This window comes from Heterodontus francisci, chromosome 32 (assembly GCF_036365525.1).
Source record: "Heterodontus francisci isolate sHetFra1 chromosome 32, sHetFra1.hap1, whole genome shotgun sequence".
Lineage (NCBI taxonomy): Eukaryota > Metazoa > Chordata > Chondrichthyes > Heterodontiformes > Heterodontidae > Heterodontus > Heterodontus francisci.
In genome coordinates this window covers 8386173-8406207 of record NC_090402.1, presented here as the reverse complement: position 1 = coordinate 8406207, position 20035 = coordinate 8386173, and the positions used below count along the sequence as shown (strand labels likewise).

Sequence of the window (20035 nt, the reverse complement as noted above, 5' to 3'; positions counted from 1 at the left end):
ATTGTTAAGTATAAATCTGACCGACACAGTCCCTCAGCTCCATTGTGTCTAATTCCATTGCAGTGGGACAGCCAGGGATCTATCTGGAGATTATCTACATAGACAGTGTCTTCTTTTTTCTTTTGGGCCTCCTTATCTCGAGAGACAATGGATACGCGCCTGGAGGTGGTCAGTGGTTTGTGAAGCAGCGCCTGGAGTGGCTATAAAGGCCAATTCTGGAGTGACAGGCTCTTCCACAGGTGCTGCAGAGAAATTTGTTTGTTGGGGCTGTTGCACAGTTGGCTCTCCCCTTGCGCCTCTGTCTTTTTTCCTGCCAACTACTAAGTCTCTTCGACTCGCCACAATTTAGCCCTGTCTTTATGGCTGCCCGCCAGCTCTGGCGAATGCTGGCAACTGACTCCCACGACTTGTGATCAATGTCACACGATTTCATGTCGCGTTTGCAGACGTCTTTATAACGGAGACATGGACGGCCGGTGGGTCTGATACCAGTGGCGAGCTCGCTGTACAATGTGTCTTTGGGGATCCTGCCATCTTCCATGCGGCTCACATGGCGACAGTGTATTGCTGTTGTATCATGCACTGTTGGAATGTCACAGGTGCTGAGTGCAGGCAATGTACTTTCCTGTCCATCCATTGATTGGCAGGTGGAGTAGACCCCGCGTCTGAACTCTCCACTGAACATAGAATCAAAGAATGGTTACAGCACAGGAGGAGGCCATTCGGCCTGTTGTGCCCGTGCTGGCTCCAGCAAGAGCAACTCAGCCAGTTCCCTGTAGCCCTGCACATTTTTTTTTCTCTTCAGATAATTATCCAGTTCCCTTTTGAAAATCATGATTGAACCAGCCTCCACTGCATTGTCAGGCAGTGCATTCCAGATCCTAACCACCCGCATGCCTGAAAAGGTTTTTCCTCATGTCGCTTTCGGCTCTTTTGACGCATCAGGATGAGGTTAGTAATGATGCAGAGATCTGCTGTGCACTGTCCTCACCCGGCAATCCCCTAAAGTCCTTTCCTTCCTATCAACTCTCCTTATGTCTATTCCCCCCACCCCCCCACCCCAAATTAAGCTCTTTCAGATATTTCCACTTAGTTTTTGTATCTGCCAGGACAACTGAACCCCATTTCTATGTCCCAGTGTTGCTGACTAATCTGATGGTGCAGTTCAAAGGGTCATTGACGCAAGAAACCATCCTGAGATGTAGGGGGTGCTAGACCTTGTACCTCTATGTAACCGCCAATGGCAGTGCTTTAAAGCTGCAGATGGAAGGGCTGAATGGCCTACTCCTGTTCCTTTGTTCTATCAACGTATCAATGACCATCCCATGGATTCATTCATTCACTCTCGATGCCAGTCAAAATCTTTCTCCTTGTTACCCAAAGAATAACTGAGAGTCTAATCTGATAAAAGGCATCACCAATCCAATACATATTTATTACATACCCTCTTCCTCTTTGCGTGTTCTCAATGGTGTTTATCCACCTACGGGTGTCCTTTATCCAGCAAATTTACATTAAAATGTAGCATGTCGTATGGAACAGAGTTTCACCTGGCATGGCTTCACAATTTATTGGTCTGGGATACAACACAGGTTGTTGGTGAATTTGCACTTTGCTTCTCCAGCTTTCAGCTAATAAATAAAAGCTTTACCTGCCACTTCCTGCTGGATAATAGAATGAATATTGGAACCCGCTGTGTGTTATCCAGTCACCTTTTTCTCCCGGTTCTTTCTGAGAGGGTATGTAATACGTGGCATTAATTGCCCCCTTTGGCATTCACCACCTCCGATCTAGATTAATCTGCTATTAACCCAAAATCATAAATGCCAAGTCTGAATAAAGTTGGATTTGTCTTGAGTCTGAGAAGAATTTTGTTTTTTGTTTTGGGAAGGGAAAACATTCAGGATTCCCGCATAAATAGCGAGAGGATTTGCAATATCTCTTTACGATCCTTCACCGGGTACAATTTCCATATTTGCGGCCTTTACAATGACTTGCATTTGTATAGCACCTTGAACATCCCGAGGCACCTCACGGATGCATAATCAGACAAAATTAGACAATGAGCCCAAGGAGGAAGTAGGAGGGCTGACTTGGTGAAAAGAGGTAGGTTTTAAGGAGGGTCTTGTAGGAGGTGGCGGAGGAAGATGGAGAGGTTAATGAAGGGAATTCCAGAGCTTCAGGGAAAGATGGCTGAAGATACAGCCACTGATGATGGGACGAAGGTAGTGGAGGGTGGAGAAGAGGCCAGAATTAGAGGAGCGCAGAGATTCCGGAGGGTTGGAGGGCTGGAGGACATCACAGAAACAGAAGGAGCAAGCGAGGCTATGAACACGAGGATGAGAATCTCAAACATGAGATGTTGAAATGTATAAGAATTGCACGTGAGGTCACACAGGTTAAAATGGGTTCTTCTAATTGGTATTTGGTCTTCCCAAGGTTTCACCAACCAACTATCTGATCAATGAGTATTGCTGCAAGGCAGCTATTGTGGAGATATCTTAGCCAACACTGGTAACACGTGCGCTCAATCTGAGAAATGAGGAATAAAATACTAAAATCATACATGTGAATGTTGAAACCTACTTCAAAACCCAGAAAGGCATTTCCTCTGAATACTAAATGATTTAAATTGTCTGATTACACGCCTGTGAAGCATCTTGGGATATTTTGCTAGGTTAAAGGCACTATATAAATGTAAATTGTTGTTGTATATTACACTATCCTTCCCAGCTATTTATATACATGTTCCACATACCTGTACAATTCTATTGGTATAAATATCAGTTCTGTACTCACAGGATAAAATAATGGGATAGTTTAACTTTTTGAAACTGTTTATTTCTACATAGAATTTTTGCACTTATTTTAGTTTCCTGTTTTCCATGTAATACTCCAAAGACAAATTCAACTTGAAATTTTACTAAACCAGTAACTGTCGAACCTTCATCTTACCTGGAAGAAAAGAAAACGTATTGCAGAATTCTTCAAAGGGCCTCCCAACCCCTCCCGATTTAAACTCCTAGAAGTGGTTGGGGGATCCCAAATGGGATTATTTTAATGGCGATTCTTTAATTTCACCGCTAGTTGTGTGTTCCTGATCGTCTGCCCTGGTGCTCTCCATCTGGGGTCTGGGTCTGGAATGGGCCCTAGATCTGGGGCTTGGGCCTAGGACCGAGATCTGTGTGTGAGAGATTTCTCCACCACTACTGGTTTGCAGCAGATATTTCTTTAACACTAATGCTGTTGGGCATTTCTCTCTCACCGATCTGTTAACTTTTAAGTAGCACTGGTTCATTCCAAAACTAGAGAGATGTATTTTAGCCTCTTTCCTATCAAGCTTCTGACTATTGAGGTTGGCTTTGAGTCTGCCTAGCTTTATATTCCATTGGCTGAATTCATGATCCATTAGCTCACCAGTGGGCCTTAAGGTTCTTATTCAGAGGTGTTGGGCTTATAACTGAATGGAGCTGGCTCTGTGACAGTAAAACTAAACTGTTTGCTCCACAGCTAACAGCAGAATGTTGGATCTGGGCCTGAAGTGGGGAGAGAGGCGTGTGGGGTCTATCCCAGAGTGGGTGTGGGAAAAGAGTTGTGGGGATGCATGGAGTGAGGGGGCCACTGTTCTGGAGGGGTTTTGGGCAGAGAGTCGGGGGCAATGTGTCTTATTCTGGAAGTGGGGCGGAGTGTGAGCGGTGAATCAAAGGGGCCATGTCCCGGAGAAGGTTGGGCAGAGAGTTGGGGTGTTCTGTCCCAGGGTGGGGGGTGTTGGGGGGAGGGGCTCCTTATCCTGTTTTTGGGGGTGTGGGAACCAAAATGAGGGACAAGTATGAATTTTTTTCTAATTTCCCACAAGAAAGCCAGATGTTTCCTGGTTAAAAGCCTTATTTGTTGCCTTGATTCATTTTATTTTAAAACTCTCAGCTGGAGGAAAGCATTTAATTAGATGTTGACTGTCTAGAACAGGGTCAAATGGACAAAGATTGGGGCAGTTAAAAATCAGATCTCCAACTTAATCTTTGCTACACACCGAGAAATCACTGTTATGTCTAGTGGAAGGTTTTTGGGGTATTAGATTGCAGTAGAGTTGTTTAAGGTAGTTAAAATGCTGCAGCCAATTTGCGCACAGCAAGATCCCACGAATAGCAGTGCAGTAATGGCCAGATATTTTTTTGTAGTGTATACCAGCCTGCCAACTGTTGCCCAACTGAGAGGCAGAGGTGCACAAAGGCAGCAATCTCTACTGTTGCAGAGTCAGGAACTTGCATGCATTGCTCACAAAGATGAAGGAATTGGAAATGTTGGGATTTTTCATTGCTAGAATCACCAGTGAGTGAAAGGAACAGTTAAGAAATCAAGCCAATACTGTGAAGATCAATGTTTTATTTTTTTTTTAAATGCACACGCAAAGAATCTTCACATCTTCCATTATATAAACCAGCCATTAGTCTATAGAAGGGGTTTATGATGTAGTGCCACCTAGTGTATGGGAGGTCTTAATTGCTCTGCTTAAATGATATTTTGGATTGTACTGGGCTGCTTGCTGAATTAGAAGTAAGGATCACTCGCTTTTTACTCCTCAGTCTGTGAGGAATATATTTCCACTTTCTCTGACTGGACATCTTTCGATGCACTGCTGTAACTACTCATTTCTATTAACATTCCTGCAACTTCTCAGATTTTTTTTTTACTGTTGAACTGAGTATTCAACTGAAACAGCACATCACTTATCAGATGGAAGTCACCATGATCGCAGGGTCTGGATTTACAAACTTGTTTAAAATTCATTTCCACCCTTCCCGTTCAACTCGATGATCCTGCAAGCCAGTACCCACAGTGAGTAGGGGGACCTTTTGTGTTTTGTGCCTATGCCGTGCCTTGCCAAGCAGCATCTTGACTTTCTAGACTTGGGGAAATGGAGTGTGTTCATATGGAGAGAGAGTCCACAGTCCATGTCAGGAAAACAGTCACTCCACTTCGTAGAATCTCACAGCACAGCAGACTATTCAGCCCATCGTGCTCATGCTGGCTCTTTGAAAGAGCTATCCAATTAGTCCTACTCCCCCCCCCCCCCCTTATAGAATCTATAAGATTATTTAAGAGATCTCAACATTTTACTTTGAGACTGTTAGACATGGTAATGGGTTTCCATGGTGACCTATCAGATCCAGCTAACAAAAACATTTTCTTATAAGAACATAACAAATAGGAGCAGGAGTAGGCCATTTGGCCCTTCAAGCCTGTTCCACCATTCAATTGACCTGATCTTGGCCTATCTCCACTTTGCTGTCTGCCTCCCCATAACCCTTGACTCCGTTGTAGATCAAAAATCTGTCTAACTCAACCTTGAATATATTCAATGATCCAGCCTCCACTGCTCTCTGGGGAAGAGAATTCCAAAGACTACAACCCTTTGAGAGGAAATTCCTCCTCATTTCCATCTTAAATGGGAGATTCCTTATTCTGAAACTCTACCCCCTAGTTCTAGATTCCCTCACAAGGGGAAACATCCTCTCAGCATCTGCTCCGTCAATCCCCCTCAGAATCTTTTATGCTTCAATAAGATCACTGCTCATTCTTCCAATCTCCTGAGAGCATAGGCCCAACCTGATCATAAGACAACTTCTTATCCCAGGAATCGCCTCATGAATCTTTTCTGAACTTTTATTTTATTTCCAAAATATACTTTGTTCATAAAAAATTGTAAAAAAAAAATTACAAAACAGTTCCAAAAAGCACAAAGTCAAACAATACAAAGAGTGCAAAAGAGATCAATTTCCTTAAATACTGCAGTGAGTTGCCTCACAACCCTTCCATTTCATTTTACATGCCATGTACATTTTACAGCAAATACAGTTCGAGGGGTTTTCCATGGATCCAGCCCCTCAGTTCAGCTTGGTGGGGGGACCTTACACAGTGGTCTTTCCCCATTGAGCCTTTGCTGTGGCTGCCCCAAGCTTTAGTGCGTCCCTCAGCACGTAGTCCTGGACCTTGGAATGTGCCAGTCCGCAACATTCGGTCGTGGACAACTCTTTGCACTGGAAGACCACAAATTTCGGGCAGACCAAAGGGCGTCTTTCACCGAATTGATAGTCCTCCAGCAGCAGTTGATGTTCATGTTGGGCAGCGCAGTGGTTAGCACCGCAGCCTCACAGCTTCACCGACCCGGGTTCAATTCTGAGTCCTGCCTGTGCGGATTTTGCAAGCTCTCTGTGTCTGCATGGGTTTTCGCCGGGTGCTCCGGTTTCCTCCCACAGCCAAAGACTTGCAGGTTGATAGGTAAATTGGCCATTATAAATTGCCCCTAGTATAGGTAGGGGAATTGAGGGAAGGTGGGGATGTGAGAGGGTAATGGGATTAATGTAGGATTAGTATAAATGGGTGGTTGTTGGTCGGCACAGTCTCAGTGGGCCGAAGGGCCTGTTTCAGTGCTGTATCTATAAATAAAATAAATATAAATAAATAAATCTTGGTGTGCGTCCCTGGGAACAGCCCGTAGAGCACAGACTACTGTGTTACAGAGCTGCTTGGGATGATCCTCGACAAAAACCACTGCATCTCTTTCCACACCTGCTTTGCAAAGACACATTCCAGAAGGAGGTGGGCGACCGTCTCTTCCCTACCACAGCCACCTCGAGGGCATTGTGCAGAGGGTGTGAGACTCTGGGCGTGCAGGAAGGATCTGTCGGGGAGGGCTCTTCTCACCACCAGCCAAGCTGCATCTTGGTGCTTGTTTGAAAGCTCTGGTGATGAGGCATTCCACCAAATGACTTTGGCAGTGTGCTCGGGGAACCATCCGACCGGATCCACCGTCTCCTTTTCTGAACTTTTTTTTTTATTTCCAAAATATACTTTATTCATAAAAATCTGTAAAAATTACATTGCCAAACAGTTTCCAAACAGCACCAAAAAATACAAACATTGCAAGGGAGATCAGTTTCCTTCAATACTGTCATGAGTTTCTTCCCAACCCTTCCGTTTCACAATTGTCATGTCAATTACAGTTTTACATTTACAGCAATTGAGAATATTAACGATACAGTTCGAGGGGTTTGTCTCCTTTTCTGAACTGCTTCCAATTAAGTATCTCTCTCCTTAAATAAGGAGACCAAAACTGGACACAGTACTCTAGGTGCAGTCCCACCAATGCCCTTTACAGTTGTAGCAAGACTTCCCTACTTTTATACTCAGACCCCCGTGCAAGGAAGGCTTATGAATTTTTTTTTTAAATAATTATTGTCAGTGGCCAAGCAGAAAGAATCTTTGGATTCAATGTTATCTCCATTTAGTTCCCAGAGGGGCTAAGCCAGCAGGCTGTGTGGGGTTGACATTGCTAGACTGGAGAATTAATACCCATAAAAATTACGCCAACTGAGAGACCTTGGATATTTAGAACAAAACAGCCTTCAGTCTTTATTGAGAATTTAATTAATTAATTATTGGAAGGGGAGACAGCTGTTTCTGCTGCCAGGCTGTAACTCCAATTCAGCAGTCAGAATGGATTGTGTCATTGTGTTGTTTATAACTCTCTCTTATGAAACTATGCCTATACTGACATTTAATATAAAAATCTGCAGGTCTTCGTTCAGTTGTATCACTGCAAACTTGATTCATACTTCTGTCAGTTCTCTTATCATTTCCTTGCATTTCATGTCAACCATTTACCCAAGATGTAAGCTAGCTTTGGTTTGTTGGTACCTAAATCATCTTTCCTGCTGTTAATCTGCTGTGAAATGTAGTCCTGTTTTAAGGCAACTCTGATCCAGTGGGCTCATTATTGGGGTTCGCTGTTGAGGGTTTTCTTCACTCAGAAATTTACATGGTGTCAATTTTTAGGCATTGTCAGTAACCCATATCAGACCCTCGGTAACTATGACCCTCTTGTCCTCGGTATGAATATGTTTTCTGTTCTTCTCTTGTGAGTGTCCCAACATACAATGCATTTTGTGTGTGTGTGTTTGTGTGTTGTATTATCACCGTGCTCTAACCATCACCCCCACCATTAAACATTAGTAACAATAAGCTCCTTCCAGTATCAAACACTCATCTCCTTTCTTGTTGCTGTGTGGATTGCAGCTCTGGAGTGAGGAGGTGTCGAAAGTGAGTATCTGAAATAAAACGCACTGGGAAGTATTGTGAGCACTGGAAAAACTAAGCTGCTGGTCACTTGGTGATTGGGGAATTGAAGAATTTAAAAAAATACACTAAAAGGTGCTTTACGGGCACATGTCGCAAGATTGGCCAGTACTGAACTCGGGTTGTTTATAAGGGGTTATGACTCCCACAACCTGAGATCAAAATCTGAGCTTATTGCAGTCTCAAATTGATCTCCATCTGTTTCCACTTCCATTGTTTTGACATTCTGAGGTGATTCATTTGAGGTTCATGGGCAGTTCAAACGTGGGTCGGGTACTGGAGGGTTCCCGACTCATGGTACCCCAGCATGAGTTGGCACCGTCAGGCTTCGAAGAGGTTTTGCTTGTGGTAGGGTCAATGGTGGGCGGTGAAGATAAGTCAGGAGAATGATGGGCTGTTCCGATCTACTGGTTTGCTTGCACGGTTCAACCCAAGGGAGGTTGTGCCTGGGGTCTGATTAATGCGGGGTGGGCAGAATTGAGGATTGCTCTCGTGTGTCTCCTAAGAGACCCCCCCCTCTCCCAAAGGCCTGGGGGGGACAGGGTGCCTGACAGTGAAACTGGCAAAGGAACACATCAGTGAGAATGAGGATTTAAAAACCTCTACTTGCCCATAGTGTAAATTACCCAAAGTGCGAAGAATATCTTTAAAACTGTATGCAGCAGCTCAAATGTTATTATTTCATTCCAGTTTGCAATCATAGACCTGGTGATGGGTGGAGCTACAGGGATGTCAAAAATTGCAGCTGCAGATGGGAGGAAATATTTCATTTTTGGAAGTGGAGTTTGCAATTCATGTGAATCACAAAGTTAACATGCAGGTACAACAAGCAGTTGGGATGTGTTGGCTTTTATTACAAAGGGATTGGAGTATGACAGTAAAGAAGTCTTACTACAATTATACAGGGCATTGGTGAGGCCACACCTGGCGTACTGTGTGCGTGCAATTCTGGCCGTCTTACCTAAGGAAGGAAATACTGTTCAGAGGGAATGCTACTAGGGTTCACTAGACTGGTTCCTGGGATGAGGGGATTGTCCCACGAGGAGCAGTTGAGTTGAATAAGTCTATATTCCCTGGAGCTTAGAAGAATGAGAGGTGATGTAACTGGAGCATATAAAATTCTTAAGGGGCTTGACAGGGTAGATGCTGAGAAAATGTTTCCCCTGACTGGGGAATCTAGAACACGGGGTCACAGTCTCAGGATAAGGGGTCGGCCATTTAAGATTGAGATGAGGAGAAATGTCTTCACTGAGGGTTGTGAATCTTTGGAATTCTCCACCCCAGTGAGCTATGGATGCTCAGTTGATGAGTGTATTCAAAACAGAGCTTGATAGATTTTTGGGTACTGAGGGAAATAGGGGATAGTGCAGGAAGGTAGAGTTGAGGTAGAAGATCAGCCGTGATCTTGTTGAGTGGTGGCGCAGGCTCGAAGGGCCGAATGGCCTGCTCCAGCTCCTATTTCCCATGTTCAAGGTAACAATCCCTCCTGCACATTGCAGTAAAGCACCTTACGCCCAATATTAAAGAAATCCAACTCTCAACACTGATTCTGTATCAAAAATCAATTTTGACTTGCCTATTATTTTTACATTTTTGATTTAAACTTCTGTAAAATTCCATTTAAACATGAGCTGATGGCTCTGAGCAATGTGGTACTAGTAGTTAAAGTATATAAATCCCGAACCTGATTGCCACGGTGTTCGGCAGTTTGCTCTGTATTTACCCTGTGACCTACGCTCTCGTCTTTTCATGCCTAGTGGGGAGGGATGGAGTTCAATGAGTGGTTGAAGCTGCAATATTTATTTTCGCACGAGTCCAACTGCTCCGAATAATCCTGTTCTGGCTCAAACTGTTGCCTTAACAAACTTTGGCCTCTTGCAGCATTGTGTGGGGTGTTGCACTGAAACATGCACTACTGCAGTTCCCAATGCTGCTGCATGGCTGTTCAGGAACTGATTACTCTCCAGTTGCATTTCTTTTAAGATCTATTTATCTGTAAGAGAAATTTTAGAGGCTCAAATCTGTATTGTTAAAAACCACTGCAAGTGGTGATCTGATCAGGAAAACAAACGAAACCCTTTACATCAAAGGCAAAAATGCATCCTTTTTTCTAGATTGTATATATTGCAGCTTTATAGACCAATAAGTTCTAGGCTTTTCCTGGGAAATGCTTCAGAACTGTTCTTAATTTTTTTTTAAATGCAGCAATATCTTTAATTATTTGAATGATTAACCACACGTGGAATAAGGATTATTCTAGAAAATGACAGGCATATGTTAAGGGTATAGGTCAGAAGTTGATGATTTGGAGATCTGCCTTAAACCAACAATCCAATCCCGCTTAACCCTTTCCAGCAAATGGATTCTATCCCTGGTTATAGAAGTTGCTATGGAGATGATGTTTATCCAGCTCCAACTTGTGATCAATTCTGTTTCAATCTTATTCATGTAAACAGTTAAAGGGAGAGCTGGATTGTGAACATATTTCATTTTCTAATTTTTAATTGAATTTCTTCTTGTTGTAAAGTGTTTTCCCGGTTTCTGATTGTGGAGCGTGGGTCATTTAAGTAAAATCCAGTGTTAGATGATCTTTGGAATGGAATACCCTTTCCCACATTTTTCATATTGTTTTTTGTATTAATGCCCATGTGTTGCTGTTTTCTTGTTCCTTTGCTCATAACCCTATTTCTATTAGGGATAATGGGATACAGGGAGAAAGTGGGAACAGGTTACTGAGTTTGGAAGGGCCCAATGGCCTACTCCCGTTTCTATGTGGAATACTCAAAATTACACCCAATTTTAGCTCTTTACACCTAATGAGAATGAGATTGATTTCTTCAACCATTCTGTCAAATTGTCCATTCTTGATTATCTTGCACTGAATAATAAATTTCATTATACCAATCTCCAAAACTCTGGTCTAATATGGGGGAATGTAACTGCATGATTTTATTGGACCTGTTAGAGGTTTGAACAAAGGTATGAATTATTGGTGATTCAGTGTGAACCTACTGTATAATTGTTGGAATGTGTTAATGCTTCACTTCTGAATGTCTAATACAATGTCTCTCTAAATACAGGATGTATTTTTAAATCTTCTGCTTGTACATTTTAAGACTTAAAAAAAAAAATGAAAATCTCACTTGTGGTGATACTTGTCTCTGTTTATCTGGCCAGTAAATGAGGTATTAACTTTGTACTGTGCCCTGGAGGCTGAGGCTGGAATTTGCAGCAGCTGTTGATTGATGCCTGGAGGCTGCTGTGGGGTTAGGATCATTTCCCAGCACAAGTCAGAGCAGGATGGAGGTTGGTAACTGAACAAAGCAATCCAGTCATCCAGATCATGCACACATCGACTGACAGGCATGGAAAGACCAGCCTACCCATCAAGCGGGGAGGCAGTGGCATAGTGGTAATGTCACTGCACTAGTAATCCAGAGCCCAGGCTAATGCTCTGGGGACCTGGGTTCGAATCCCACCATGGCAGATGGTGAAATTTGAGTTCAATTAATAAAAATCTGGAATTAAAAGCTAGTCTAATGTAAAAAAAAATCTGGTTCACTAATGTCCTTTAGGGAAGAAAACCCGCTGTTAGGCAGTTGCCCGGGGGCAATTAGGGACCTAGCTAGCGACACCCACATCCCACAAATAAATTTTTAAATAGCCTACACTAGGCTCAAGTAGACTCAGTCTATATTCCCTGAGTTTAGAAGAATGAGAGGTAATCTCATTGAAACATACAAAATTCTGAATGGGCTTGGCAGGGTAGATGCTGAGAAAATGTTTCCCCCTGACTGGAGAGTCTAGAACACTGGGTCAAAGTCATAGAATAAGGGGCCGGCCATTTAGGACTGAGATGAGGAGAAGTTACTTCACTCAAAGGATTGTGAATCTTTGGAATTCTCTACCCCGGAGAGCTGTGGATGCTCTGTCGTTGAGTATGTTCAAGAGAGAGATCGATAGAGGGAATTAAGGGATATGGGGATAGTGCAGGAAGATGGAGTTGAGGTCAAAGAAGAGCCATGATTGTGTTGAATGGTGGAGCAGGCGTGAAGGGCCGAATGGCCATCTCGTGCTCCTGTTTCATATGTTATATAAACTGCCCCACGCTGCTATTGGCCAGAGCATCACAACAAGGCACTTCCTGTCTTCCAGATTTGGCTGTGATTTTCTTTCTTACACTGCGGCTTCATTGTTCTTCAAAACAATTCAGTATATTCTTGAGTCTCCAAAGAAATGTTTTAAGAAACCCAATCCCTATCTCCTTAAAATTTCCTGAAAAAGGTCCATGGATCATTCCCAATCCATTTAGCATGCCACAGCTGTAAATGCACAGTCATGGTGGTGTCTGGTGTGGCCCAAGCACTGCACATAATAGTGTACATTAGCATACATCACTCTGTCTCCAGTCTAATCTGCAGTCCCCTGTGCGCACACTAGAATATGGACAATAAACTCCTCTAGTGTGTCCATCATGAGCTGTTTTGTATAATTTATAATGAAGGGGTGGGATTTATGGCAGAGTTACAGCCTCTTAAACAGAGCCTCTATGAGCTACAGCAAGCAGAGCTCATGACTGAAACTACAGCAAAGTCTCCCGATAAAAGCAGGATTATTTCTCCAGCAAATTGCAGTTAGTTGGAGGATAGTTACAAATTATGTGCATAAAATTAATCCCAGTGCCTTATAATATTGCGGTCTCCAGACATGATTAGGTAAGTTCCCCTGTCAATCATCTCCATTCTGCCAGGACTAATTCAACATGCTGCTCACCTCAGCCTCCAGTGCGTAAAATATTGTCAGACCCACCCTGCTGTGTTACTCTTTATTCCCATCTGGAAATCAGTGGATTTTGATTCAATTGTTTCAATGTTGCTCATTTTTGTGTAATTTTGCATCTTCTTTTCTACATTTAGACCATCGCAAGGAGTGACCGTCAAAATGGTTCAATACATGTAGAAGTAATCGTAAAACACCTGTTATAGAATCCATTGTAGTTATTTGCAATCAGTTAGCTGATTGCCTTGATATCTGGAATTAATAATTGTAAAATATTTTTATGATGCAATAAAATCATTTATTTTAATTGTATATTTCAGATAACAAACAAACCGAAGCAGTGCAGGATTACATGATTTATCTGTTTATGGTTGCCCCAGGTCAATAGGCCACCTTGAAGTCCTGAAAACTACATAAGGACATGAGATAAAGTAGTTGGAGTTCAGGAGCACGGGATGTACATTGGTCACGTGCTTTCAATGGTGACGCAGGCTTGCAGCAGTGAACGGCCCAGCCTCGTGCTTTATGCTGCAGTTTCGCTGAAACATTGACCAGGTTTTTCTAGACACTTGGGCAGGTTTGATGGTCTGGACAGATGTGGCGGTGAAAGTGTGTACTGTACACATCTGTGTATATTTTGCACACCCACGCCTTCTTGAGCCACATGTGATGTGACTCATTGACTAGAGGAAGTGAGTGACCAGTAAGTAGACCAACCCAGATAGCCTATCAGAACTAATTAACTTGTCCTCGAGGGACTCGAACCCATCGTGAAAATCACCAAATTCTGATCGTTTGTGTTGCTGGTGGCTCCATTCGTCTAGACACTGGGGACATGACTCTACTAAACACTCTGGTTGCTTTGGAAGATGAATCAGCCTTGGTTTGTCTCAGCGGTTAGAGAGTAGGAGAGTTATACAGCACAGAAACAGGCCCTTCGGCCCATCATGTCCATACTGGCCATCAAACACCTATCTATTCTAATCCCATTTTATAGATGCGAACTGTTTGCAGAGCATTGTTTTAATGTACGGTTTTATTCTAGATTTACCTTTCTCGCCTTTTCCCCCCCACCACCACACCCCCCCCCCCCCCCCCAATCTTTTCCATTTGCAGGCAGAGCAAGAGTTACGATTGGCTCAGACAGAGTTTGACAGACAGGCTGAGGTTACCAGGTTACTGCTGGAGGGGATCAGTAGCACTCACGTATGTCGCCATGTTGAATAATGTTATTTCAGCAATCTGTAATCGTTTATAACATGTTTCTAGACCTCCTATCAAGTAACAAGCATTATTGAATGGTTTCCACCAAATCCAACCTCATCTCAAAACTCTATGGCACCGTTATACTGTATTTACAGCACAGAAACAGGCCATTCGGCCCAACCGCTCGGTGCTGGTGTATATGCTCCACACAAGCCTCCTCCCACCCGCTACTTCATCTCACCCAATCATCGCATCCTTCTATTCCTTTCTCCCTCATGTGTTTATCCAGCTACCCCTTAAAAGTATCAACACTATTCAGCTCAACCACTCCCTGTGGTAGCGAGTTCCACATTCTCACCACTCTCTGGGGAAAGAAATTTCTCCTGAATTCCCGATTGGATTTATTATTTATTAGTGACTGTCTTATATTTATGGCCCCTAGTTCTGCAAATAAATTCCACAGCCTCACAACTTTATTGTTTTATTTTCCTGGCCTCTCTTCTAAATGTAATATTAATCATAGAATCTCATGGCACAGAAGGAGGCCATTTGGCCCATTGTGCCTGTGCTAGCTCTTTGACAGAGCTATCCAATTAGTCCCCCTCCCCCGCTCTTTCACCATAGTCCTGCGTGTTTTTCCTTTTCAAGTATTTATCCAATTCCCTTTTGAAAGTTACTATTGAATCTGCTTCTGCTGCCTTCTGAGGCCGTGCATTCCAGATCACAACAACTCGCTGTGTAAAAAGATTTGGTTCTTTGCCAATTATCTTAAATATGCTTCCTCTTGATACCGTCCCTCCTGTCAATTGAAACAATTTCTCCCTATCTGTAGTCTCTCCCTATCTGTAGTCTCTCTCTCTCTCTCTCTACTCTATCAAAGCCTCTCATATAGTTGTGAATGCTTCTATCAAATCATCCCTTAAACTTCTCTGTTCTAAGGAGAGCAATCCCAGCTTCTCCAGTCTCTCCACATAACTGAAGTCCCTCATGTGTTATTCCGGTAAGTCTCCTCTGCACTGTCTCAAAAGCCTTGACATTCATCCTAAACTGTGATGCCGAGAATTGAACGCAATACTCCAGCTGAAGCCTAATTATTAATACATATATTTTTAGCATAACTTCCTGGCTTTTGCTTCTATGTCTCTATTTATAAAGACAAAAATCCTTTGTGTTTTAAATCAGCCTCTTCACCTTGTCCTTCCACCTTCTAACATTTGTGTACATACATGCCAGTTCTCGCTGTTCCTGAATGCCTTTAAAATTGTACCATACAGTTTATAGAATCATCAAATAGTTACAGTTATATTACCTTTCCTTGTTCTTCCTTCCAAAACTGATAACTTCTCTGTGTTAAATTTCATCTGCCATGTGTTTGCCCATTTCACCAGTCTGTATATGCGCTCCTCAAATCTGTTACTATCCTCCTCGGTGTTTCCTACATTTCTGTGTTTTGTGCCAACAGCAAACTTGAAAATTACATCTTGTCTGCCCAAGATTAGAGTCATTAATATATATTTCAAAAAGGGAATTGGTCCCAACACCCAACCGTGGTTTGGTTGTGCTTTTTTTAGTCCTTATCCAGGGCACTGTCTTAGTGCTTTTGTATGATATGCTGCTGCGTTAGATGCACTTGGAATGGTACCATCATCATCTCTGTATTCTGATGCTAATCAGTAATGTAGTAGGGTGCTCAGGATTTTAAATGGGGAAATGTTTAAGCAATATACCTGTAATGATTGTCAGTAGTTTGTTGCTTTGTGCTGTCCTTGACCCCTTGCTGCTGGTGGGACCCACTGAATAATCGAGTGACTCGTTGGTTACTGGTGTTCAAACTTCTTGACGTCACTGCTTTTGAAACTCTGTTTCTGGCAGAAATCAGAGTGACATCTTTTCCATTGGGAAGTTCCCCTCTCACTTCCCGATTCAGCTGGCGCTTTCTAAGGAGGATGTTACATTGCTGTTGCGATAGTTTAGTCCATTAACTAAAGGGCAGTGTGTGCTTTGAACCAGGGTTAGTTAGTTAGAAAGCTTTGTTATTTGAGGAATTGTGAGTTTCAGATCATAGTTTAAAGGGAATGAAACGATTCTTCTTACAGACTAACCACCTCCGCTGCCTGCATGAGTTTGTGGAGGCACAGGCCACGTACTATGCCCAGTGTTACCAGTATACCCTGGACCTGCAGAAACTCTTGGGCAGGTAAGGAACTGTAAAAGCAGTAAATGAAATCTCCAGAAATGGTTTATATTGTATCCCTGCAGTCAAGGTAGTGATTGCAAAGATTTGGTCTGCGGCCCCACATTATGTTTTTTAGGAAAACCCCCAGTGGTGAAGAGCTTTGGGAATTATAGGTTTTCCCAAAGACATGCTGCACTCACCACAGCTCATCGTCTCTCAAATTACTCATGGACTGTGTCCCAAAATGTTATTTCTGAAAGAACTCCAGTCCAGCAAAATATTGGGAAAACCAAGGCCTTCAATCCCCACCACAAACTCCATTCCCCAGCCGTTGACTCCATTTGTCTCCCAGGCAATGTCTGAGGCTGAACCAGACTGCTTTGCAACCTTGGCGTCATATTTGACCCCGAGATGAGCTTCCGACCACATATCTGTGCCGTCACTAAGACCACCTGTTTCCACCTCCATATCATCCCCCGACTCAGCTCATCTACTGCTGAAACCTTTATCTGTGCCTTTGTTACCTCTATACATGATTATTCCAGGCGTTCTATCTTGGCGACCTATCCTGAGAATGAATTTGCAAGAAAGACCGCTGCTTATAAACAAAATATAACTGAGACAGTGAACGGCAACCGCACTCTCTCGCTCCCCTCTCTCGCCCTCGCCCCTCCTTGCGCACCTTTGCCCCTCGTCTCCCTAAACGTTTTTCTTTTTGCCTCTTGCTCTCTCACTGCTGCTTTCACCCTCTTTGTACAAATTTGAATTATGAGAGTGATTCTGAAGTCGCTGACAAAATTCGATAGTTTCCAGAAAATATTTGTAACCCTGAGCCAATGAAGTGGGTCGGAGAGAGAAAACACTGGAAGATTGAGCTGATCTGGGGGGGGGGGGGGGTGAATGGGGGTGGGGCTGTGGGGGGGTGAATGGGGGTGGGGGCGTTGGGTTTGGGGCAATGGGGGGCAGGGCTGTGGAGGGTGGGGCGGGGCTATGGGGGGATGGGGCCGTGGGAGTGGGGCTGTGGAGGGTAGGGGGGTGTGGGGTAGGGCTGTGGAGGGTGGGGTCCTCCAGTGCTCTGTTAGGATTGTTGAGCTGGATCTCCGCATCGCCCTTTAAGGGAGACGGGGGGCTGTCCCTGAAATATCTTTATAACCTCATTGTGATTTTCATTTCATGCTTTCAGCTCCAATAGAGAAATGTAAGTATAAATTTTGGATTTATAGTGTAAATGTTTCACCTGTTGAAAGCTCCTGCTCTCTTCCTCTCCCCGCCAACATTTCCTGTATGAAGTGAAGACTTGTGTCTTGCAGCCTGGAGTCTTTGAGTGGGACGAGATTCCCTGCATATGAGCCTCACATGATGCCTTCCTCATCCTTAAATCATACACACAGTCTGATTTCCTGACGTCAATGGTTAGCAATGACACACTTTATACTGGCTGAGTAGAAGGTTAATGAAGCTGGTAAATATATTTCCAGTGTTAAGTGTCCGCAGTAAGAAGACGTTTCACAAAATGATTCTCCATGACCGGCATCTTATTGCTATTTGTCTGCTCCCCTGAGGTGGGTCAATGAGCAATCTCAAATGAGGCAAATAATCATGAATCGGGACTTCCTAGTGAGTTTAGAGAAAAAGAAAAAAAGTCTTGCATTTATATAGTGCCTTTCACTACTTCAGCATATCCCAAAGCACTTCACAGGCAATGAACTACCTTTGAAGTGTAGTCACTGTTGTAATGTAGGAAATGCGGCAGCCAATCTGTGCACAGCAAGATCCCACAAAGAGCAATGTGATGATGACCAGATAAACTGTTTTTGTGATGTTGATTGAGGGATAGATATTGGCCAGGACACCGGGGAGTAAAGGCCTGCTACCCGACCCGAACCCGATGGGACCCGACGACACGTGTGGGGGGCGAATTGGGTTGCACTTCTGGCATTCAGACTCGGGTCGGGTTGGGCCAGATCGGACGCGCTCTGTCACGGCCTTAGGTAAGCGACTTTAATGTTAATTTACTTTTTGGACTTTAAAGGTGGTTTTGCTACAGTTATTTTAAGCTTGTGCAGGTAAGGAACAAAGTGATAAATGGAAGGTAGGTTAACTGATGGCCGGGTCGGGCTTGGGGTCGAAAGGGGTTCTGTCAGGCTCGAGTTGGGTCTCATTTGCAGACCCAAGCAGGCCTTTACCTGGGAGAACTCCCCTGATCTTCTTCAAAATCGTGCCATGGGATCTTTTACATCCACCTGAGAGGGCCTCAGTTTAGGGTCCCGTCCAAAAGACGGCACCTCTGACAGTGCAGCACTCCCTCGGTGCGTCCCTGGCAGCGCGGCCTGGATTTTCTGCTCAAATCCCCAGAGTGGGACTTGATACCAGGATTTACAGGTGAGAGTGCAGCCCACTGAGCATGGCTGGCTGTTACTGCCAGATACAGCCTCCCCATGATATAAATATTGAAAGAAAGGGAGGCAAGTTATATCTTTAATGCTAAGACAATGTTTGATGAGTGAATCAATCTTTGCTTGTTGCTTCTCAGTGTAATGTGACAGGGGAGGAAAACAGACTGGCTCACCCCACCCCCATCCCCTTAGATACCCAGCTGTGATCAAACCTTTCGACGTGACTCACCCAGAGGCCTGCAGTTCTATGATGACTTGTATCCAAATACTAATGCATTCTGCCATTGATCACTCTTCATTTTAGTTATCAAAATGTTTGCACTGTTAACTGGAACTGCACCCCCCCCACCCCCCCCCCCACCATGCGGTCTGCACCCCTTGCCATACAGCCTACAATTCTGTCCGAAATGAAATAATTGCTGGGCCCTCTTTTTATTTATTTCAGGTTCCCCGGTGCATTCATGGGCAACACGGATACACCATCTGCACCCACTGGAGTTTCCCCATCTGCTGCTACCATTCCGGTAGTTCCATCGTTAGTGGGGCCGTGCAATCCTACCACATCCTCGGTGGCGTTCACCGAAGTTAGCCCCGCTTCCAGCGGTACAAGAAAGGCTCGCGTTCTTTATGATTACGACGCGGCCGACTCCAGCGAACTCGAGCTCCGAGCTGATGAGGTTAGTGTCTTTCGAGTGGTCCACAAGAGATTTCCTGCCTTCCCATGTAGATTGGACTCTCTCATTGGCTGTCGTCCTGTTTTCAAACCAATGGGGCTTTTATAGAGATGCGAACATTTCAGCTAAGGTGCAAAAAGCTACGATCTCATTGAACGGCACGGAACAGACTCGAGGGGCTGATTGGCCTACTCCTGTTAACTACATTTCAAAGTATTTGGGTTTCTATTAATTAGTTCTTGTACTTGATACCATCTGGTTTAAGAAGAGATCTAATTTTCAGATGCTCCTCAAACCAGGTTGGTCCTCATCTAATTTGATCTTTCTTTCTCTCTATCTCTTTCTTTCAAAGGCCTCTGACAGACCAGATTTATTCTCATTCATGTTCGGATGTCCCTCATGGGATCCCAAATGTCTTGCCTTCTGCAAGTGTTTTTTGAATTTATTAATTTGAAGAGTCTCTTGACTTTATGCAATAGTGTACAATGAGTGATAGCGAATTGACAACCCGTTTTTACATCACTCCCTGATTTTATTCCCATTTTACGCTGTCACATTGTCACCGCCTACTCCCAAGAGTCAAACTCAAGAGTAGCCTTAGCCAGGGTTAAGAGGACAGGGGAAATAATTGGACCAGAATGCTCAGGTGTAATTCAGTCTCCATTTTA

The 20035-nt window shown here is 43.8% G+C and overlaps 1 protein-coding gene across 4 annotated transcripts in view; it reads left to right on the top strand.

Annotated features, from left to right (window-relative positions):
• LOC137347604 (endophilin-B2-like) overlaps positions 1–20035 on the top strand; it is a 102060-nt gene that overhangs the window by 80417 nt on the left and 1608 nt on the right. Inside the window, exons 7-11 of one of the 4 annotated variants that reach the window (XM_068012155.1) lie at positions 8077–8100; positions 14032–14121; positions 16218–16318; positions 17481–17495; positions 19139–19370. In XM_068012155.1, coding sequence (XP_067868256.1) covers positions 8077–8100; positions 14032–14121; positions 16218–16318; positions 17481–17495; positions 19139–19370 — 462 coding nt within the window. The remainder of the gene's footprint in view (positions 1–8076; positions 8101–14031; positions 14122–16217; positions 16319–17480; positions 17496–19138; positions 19371–20035) is intronic. The other 3 variants (XM_068012158.1, XM_068012157.1, XM_068012159.1) reach the window with 3 other exon arrangements.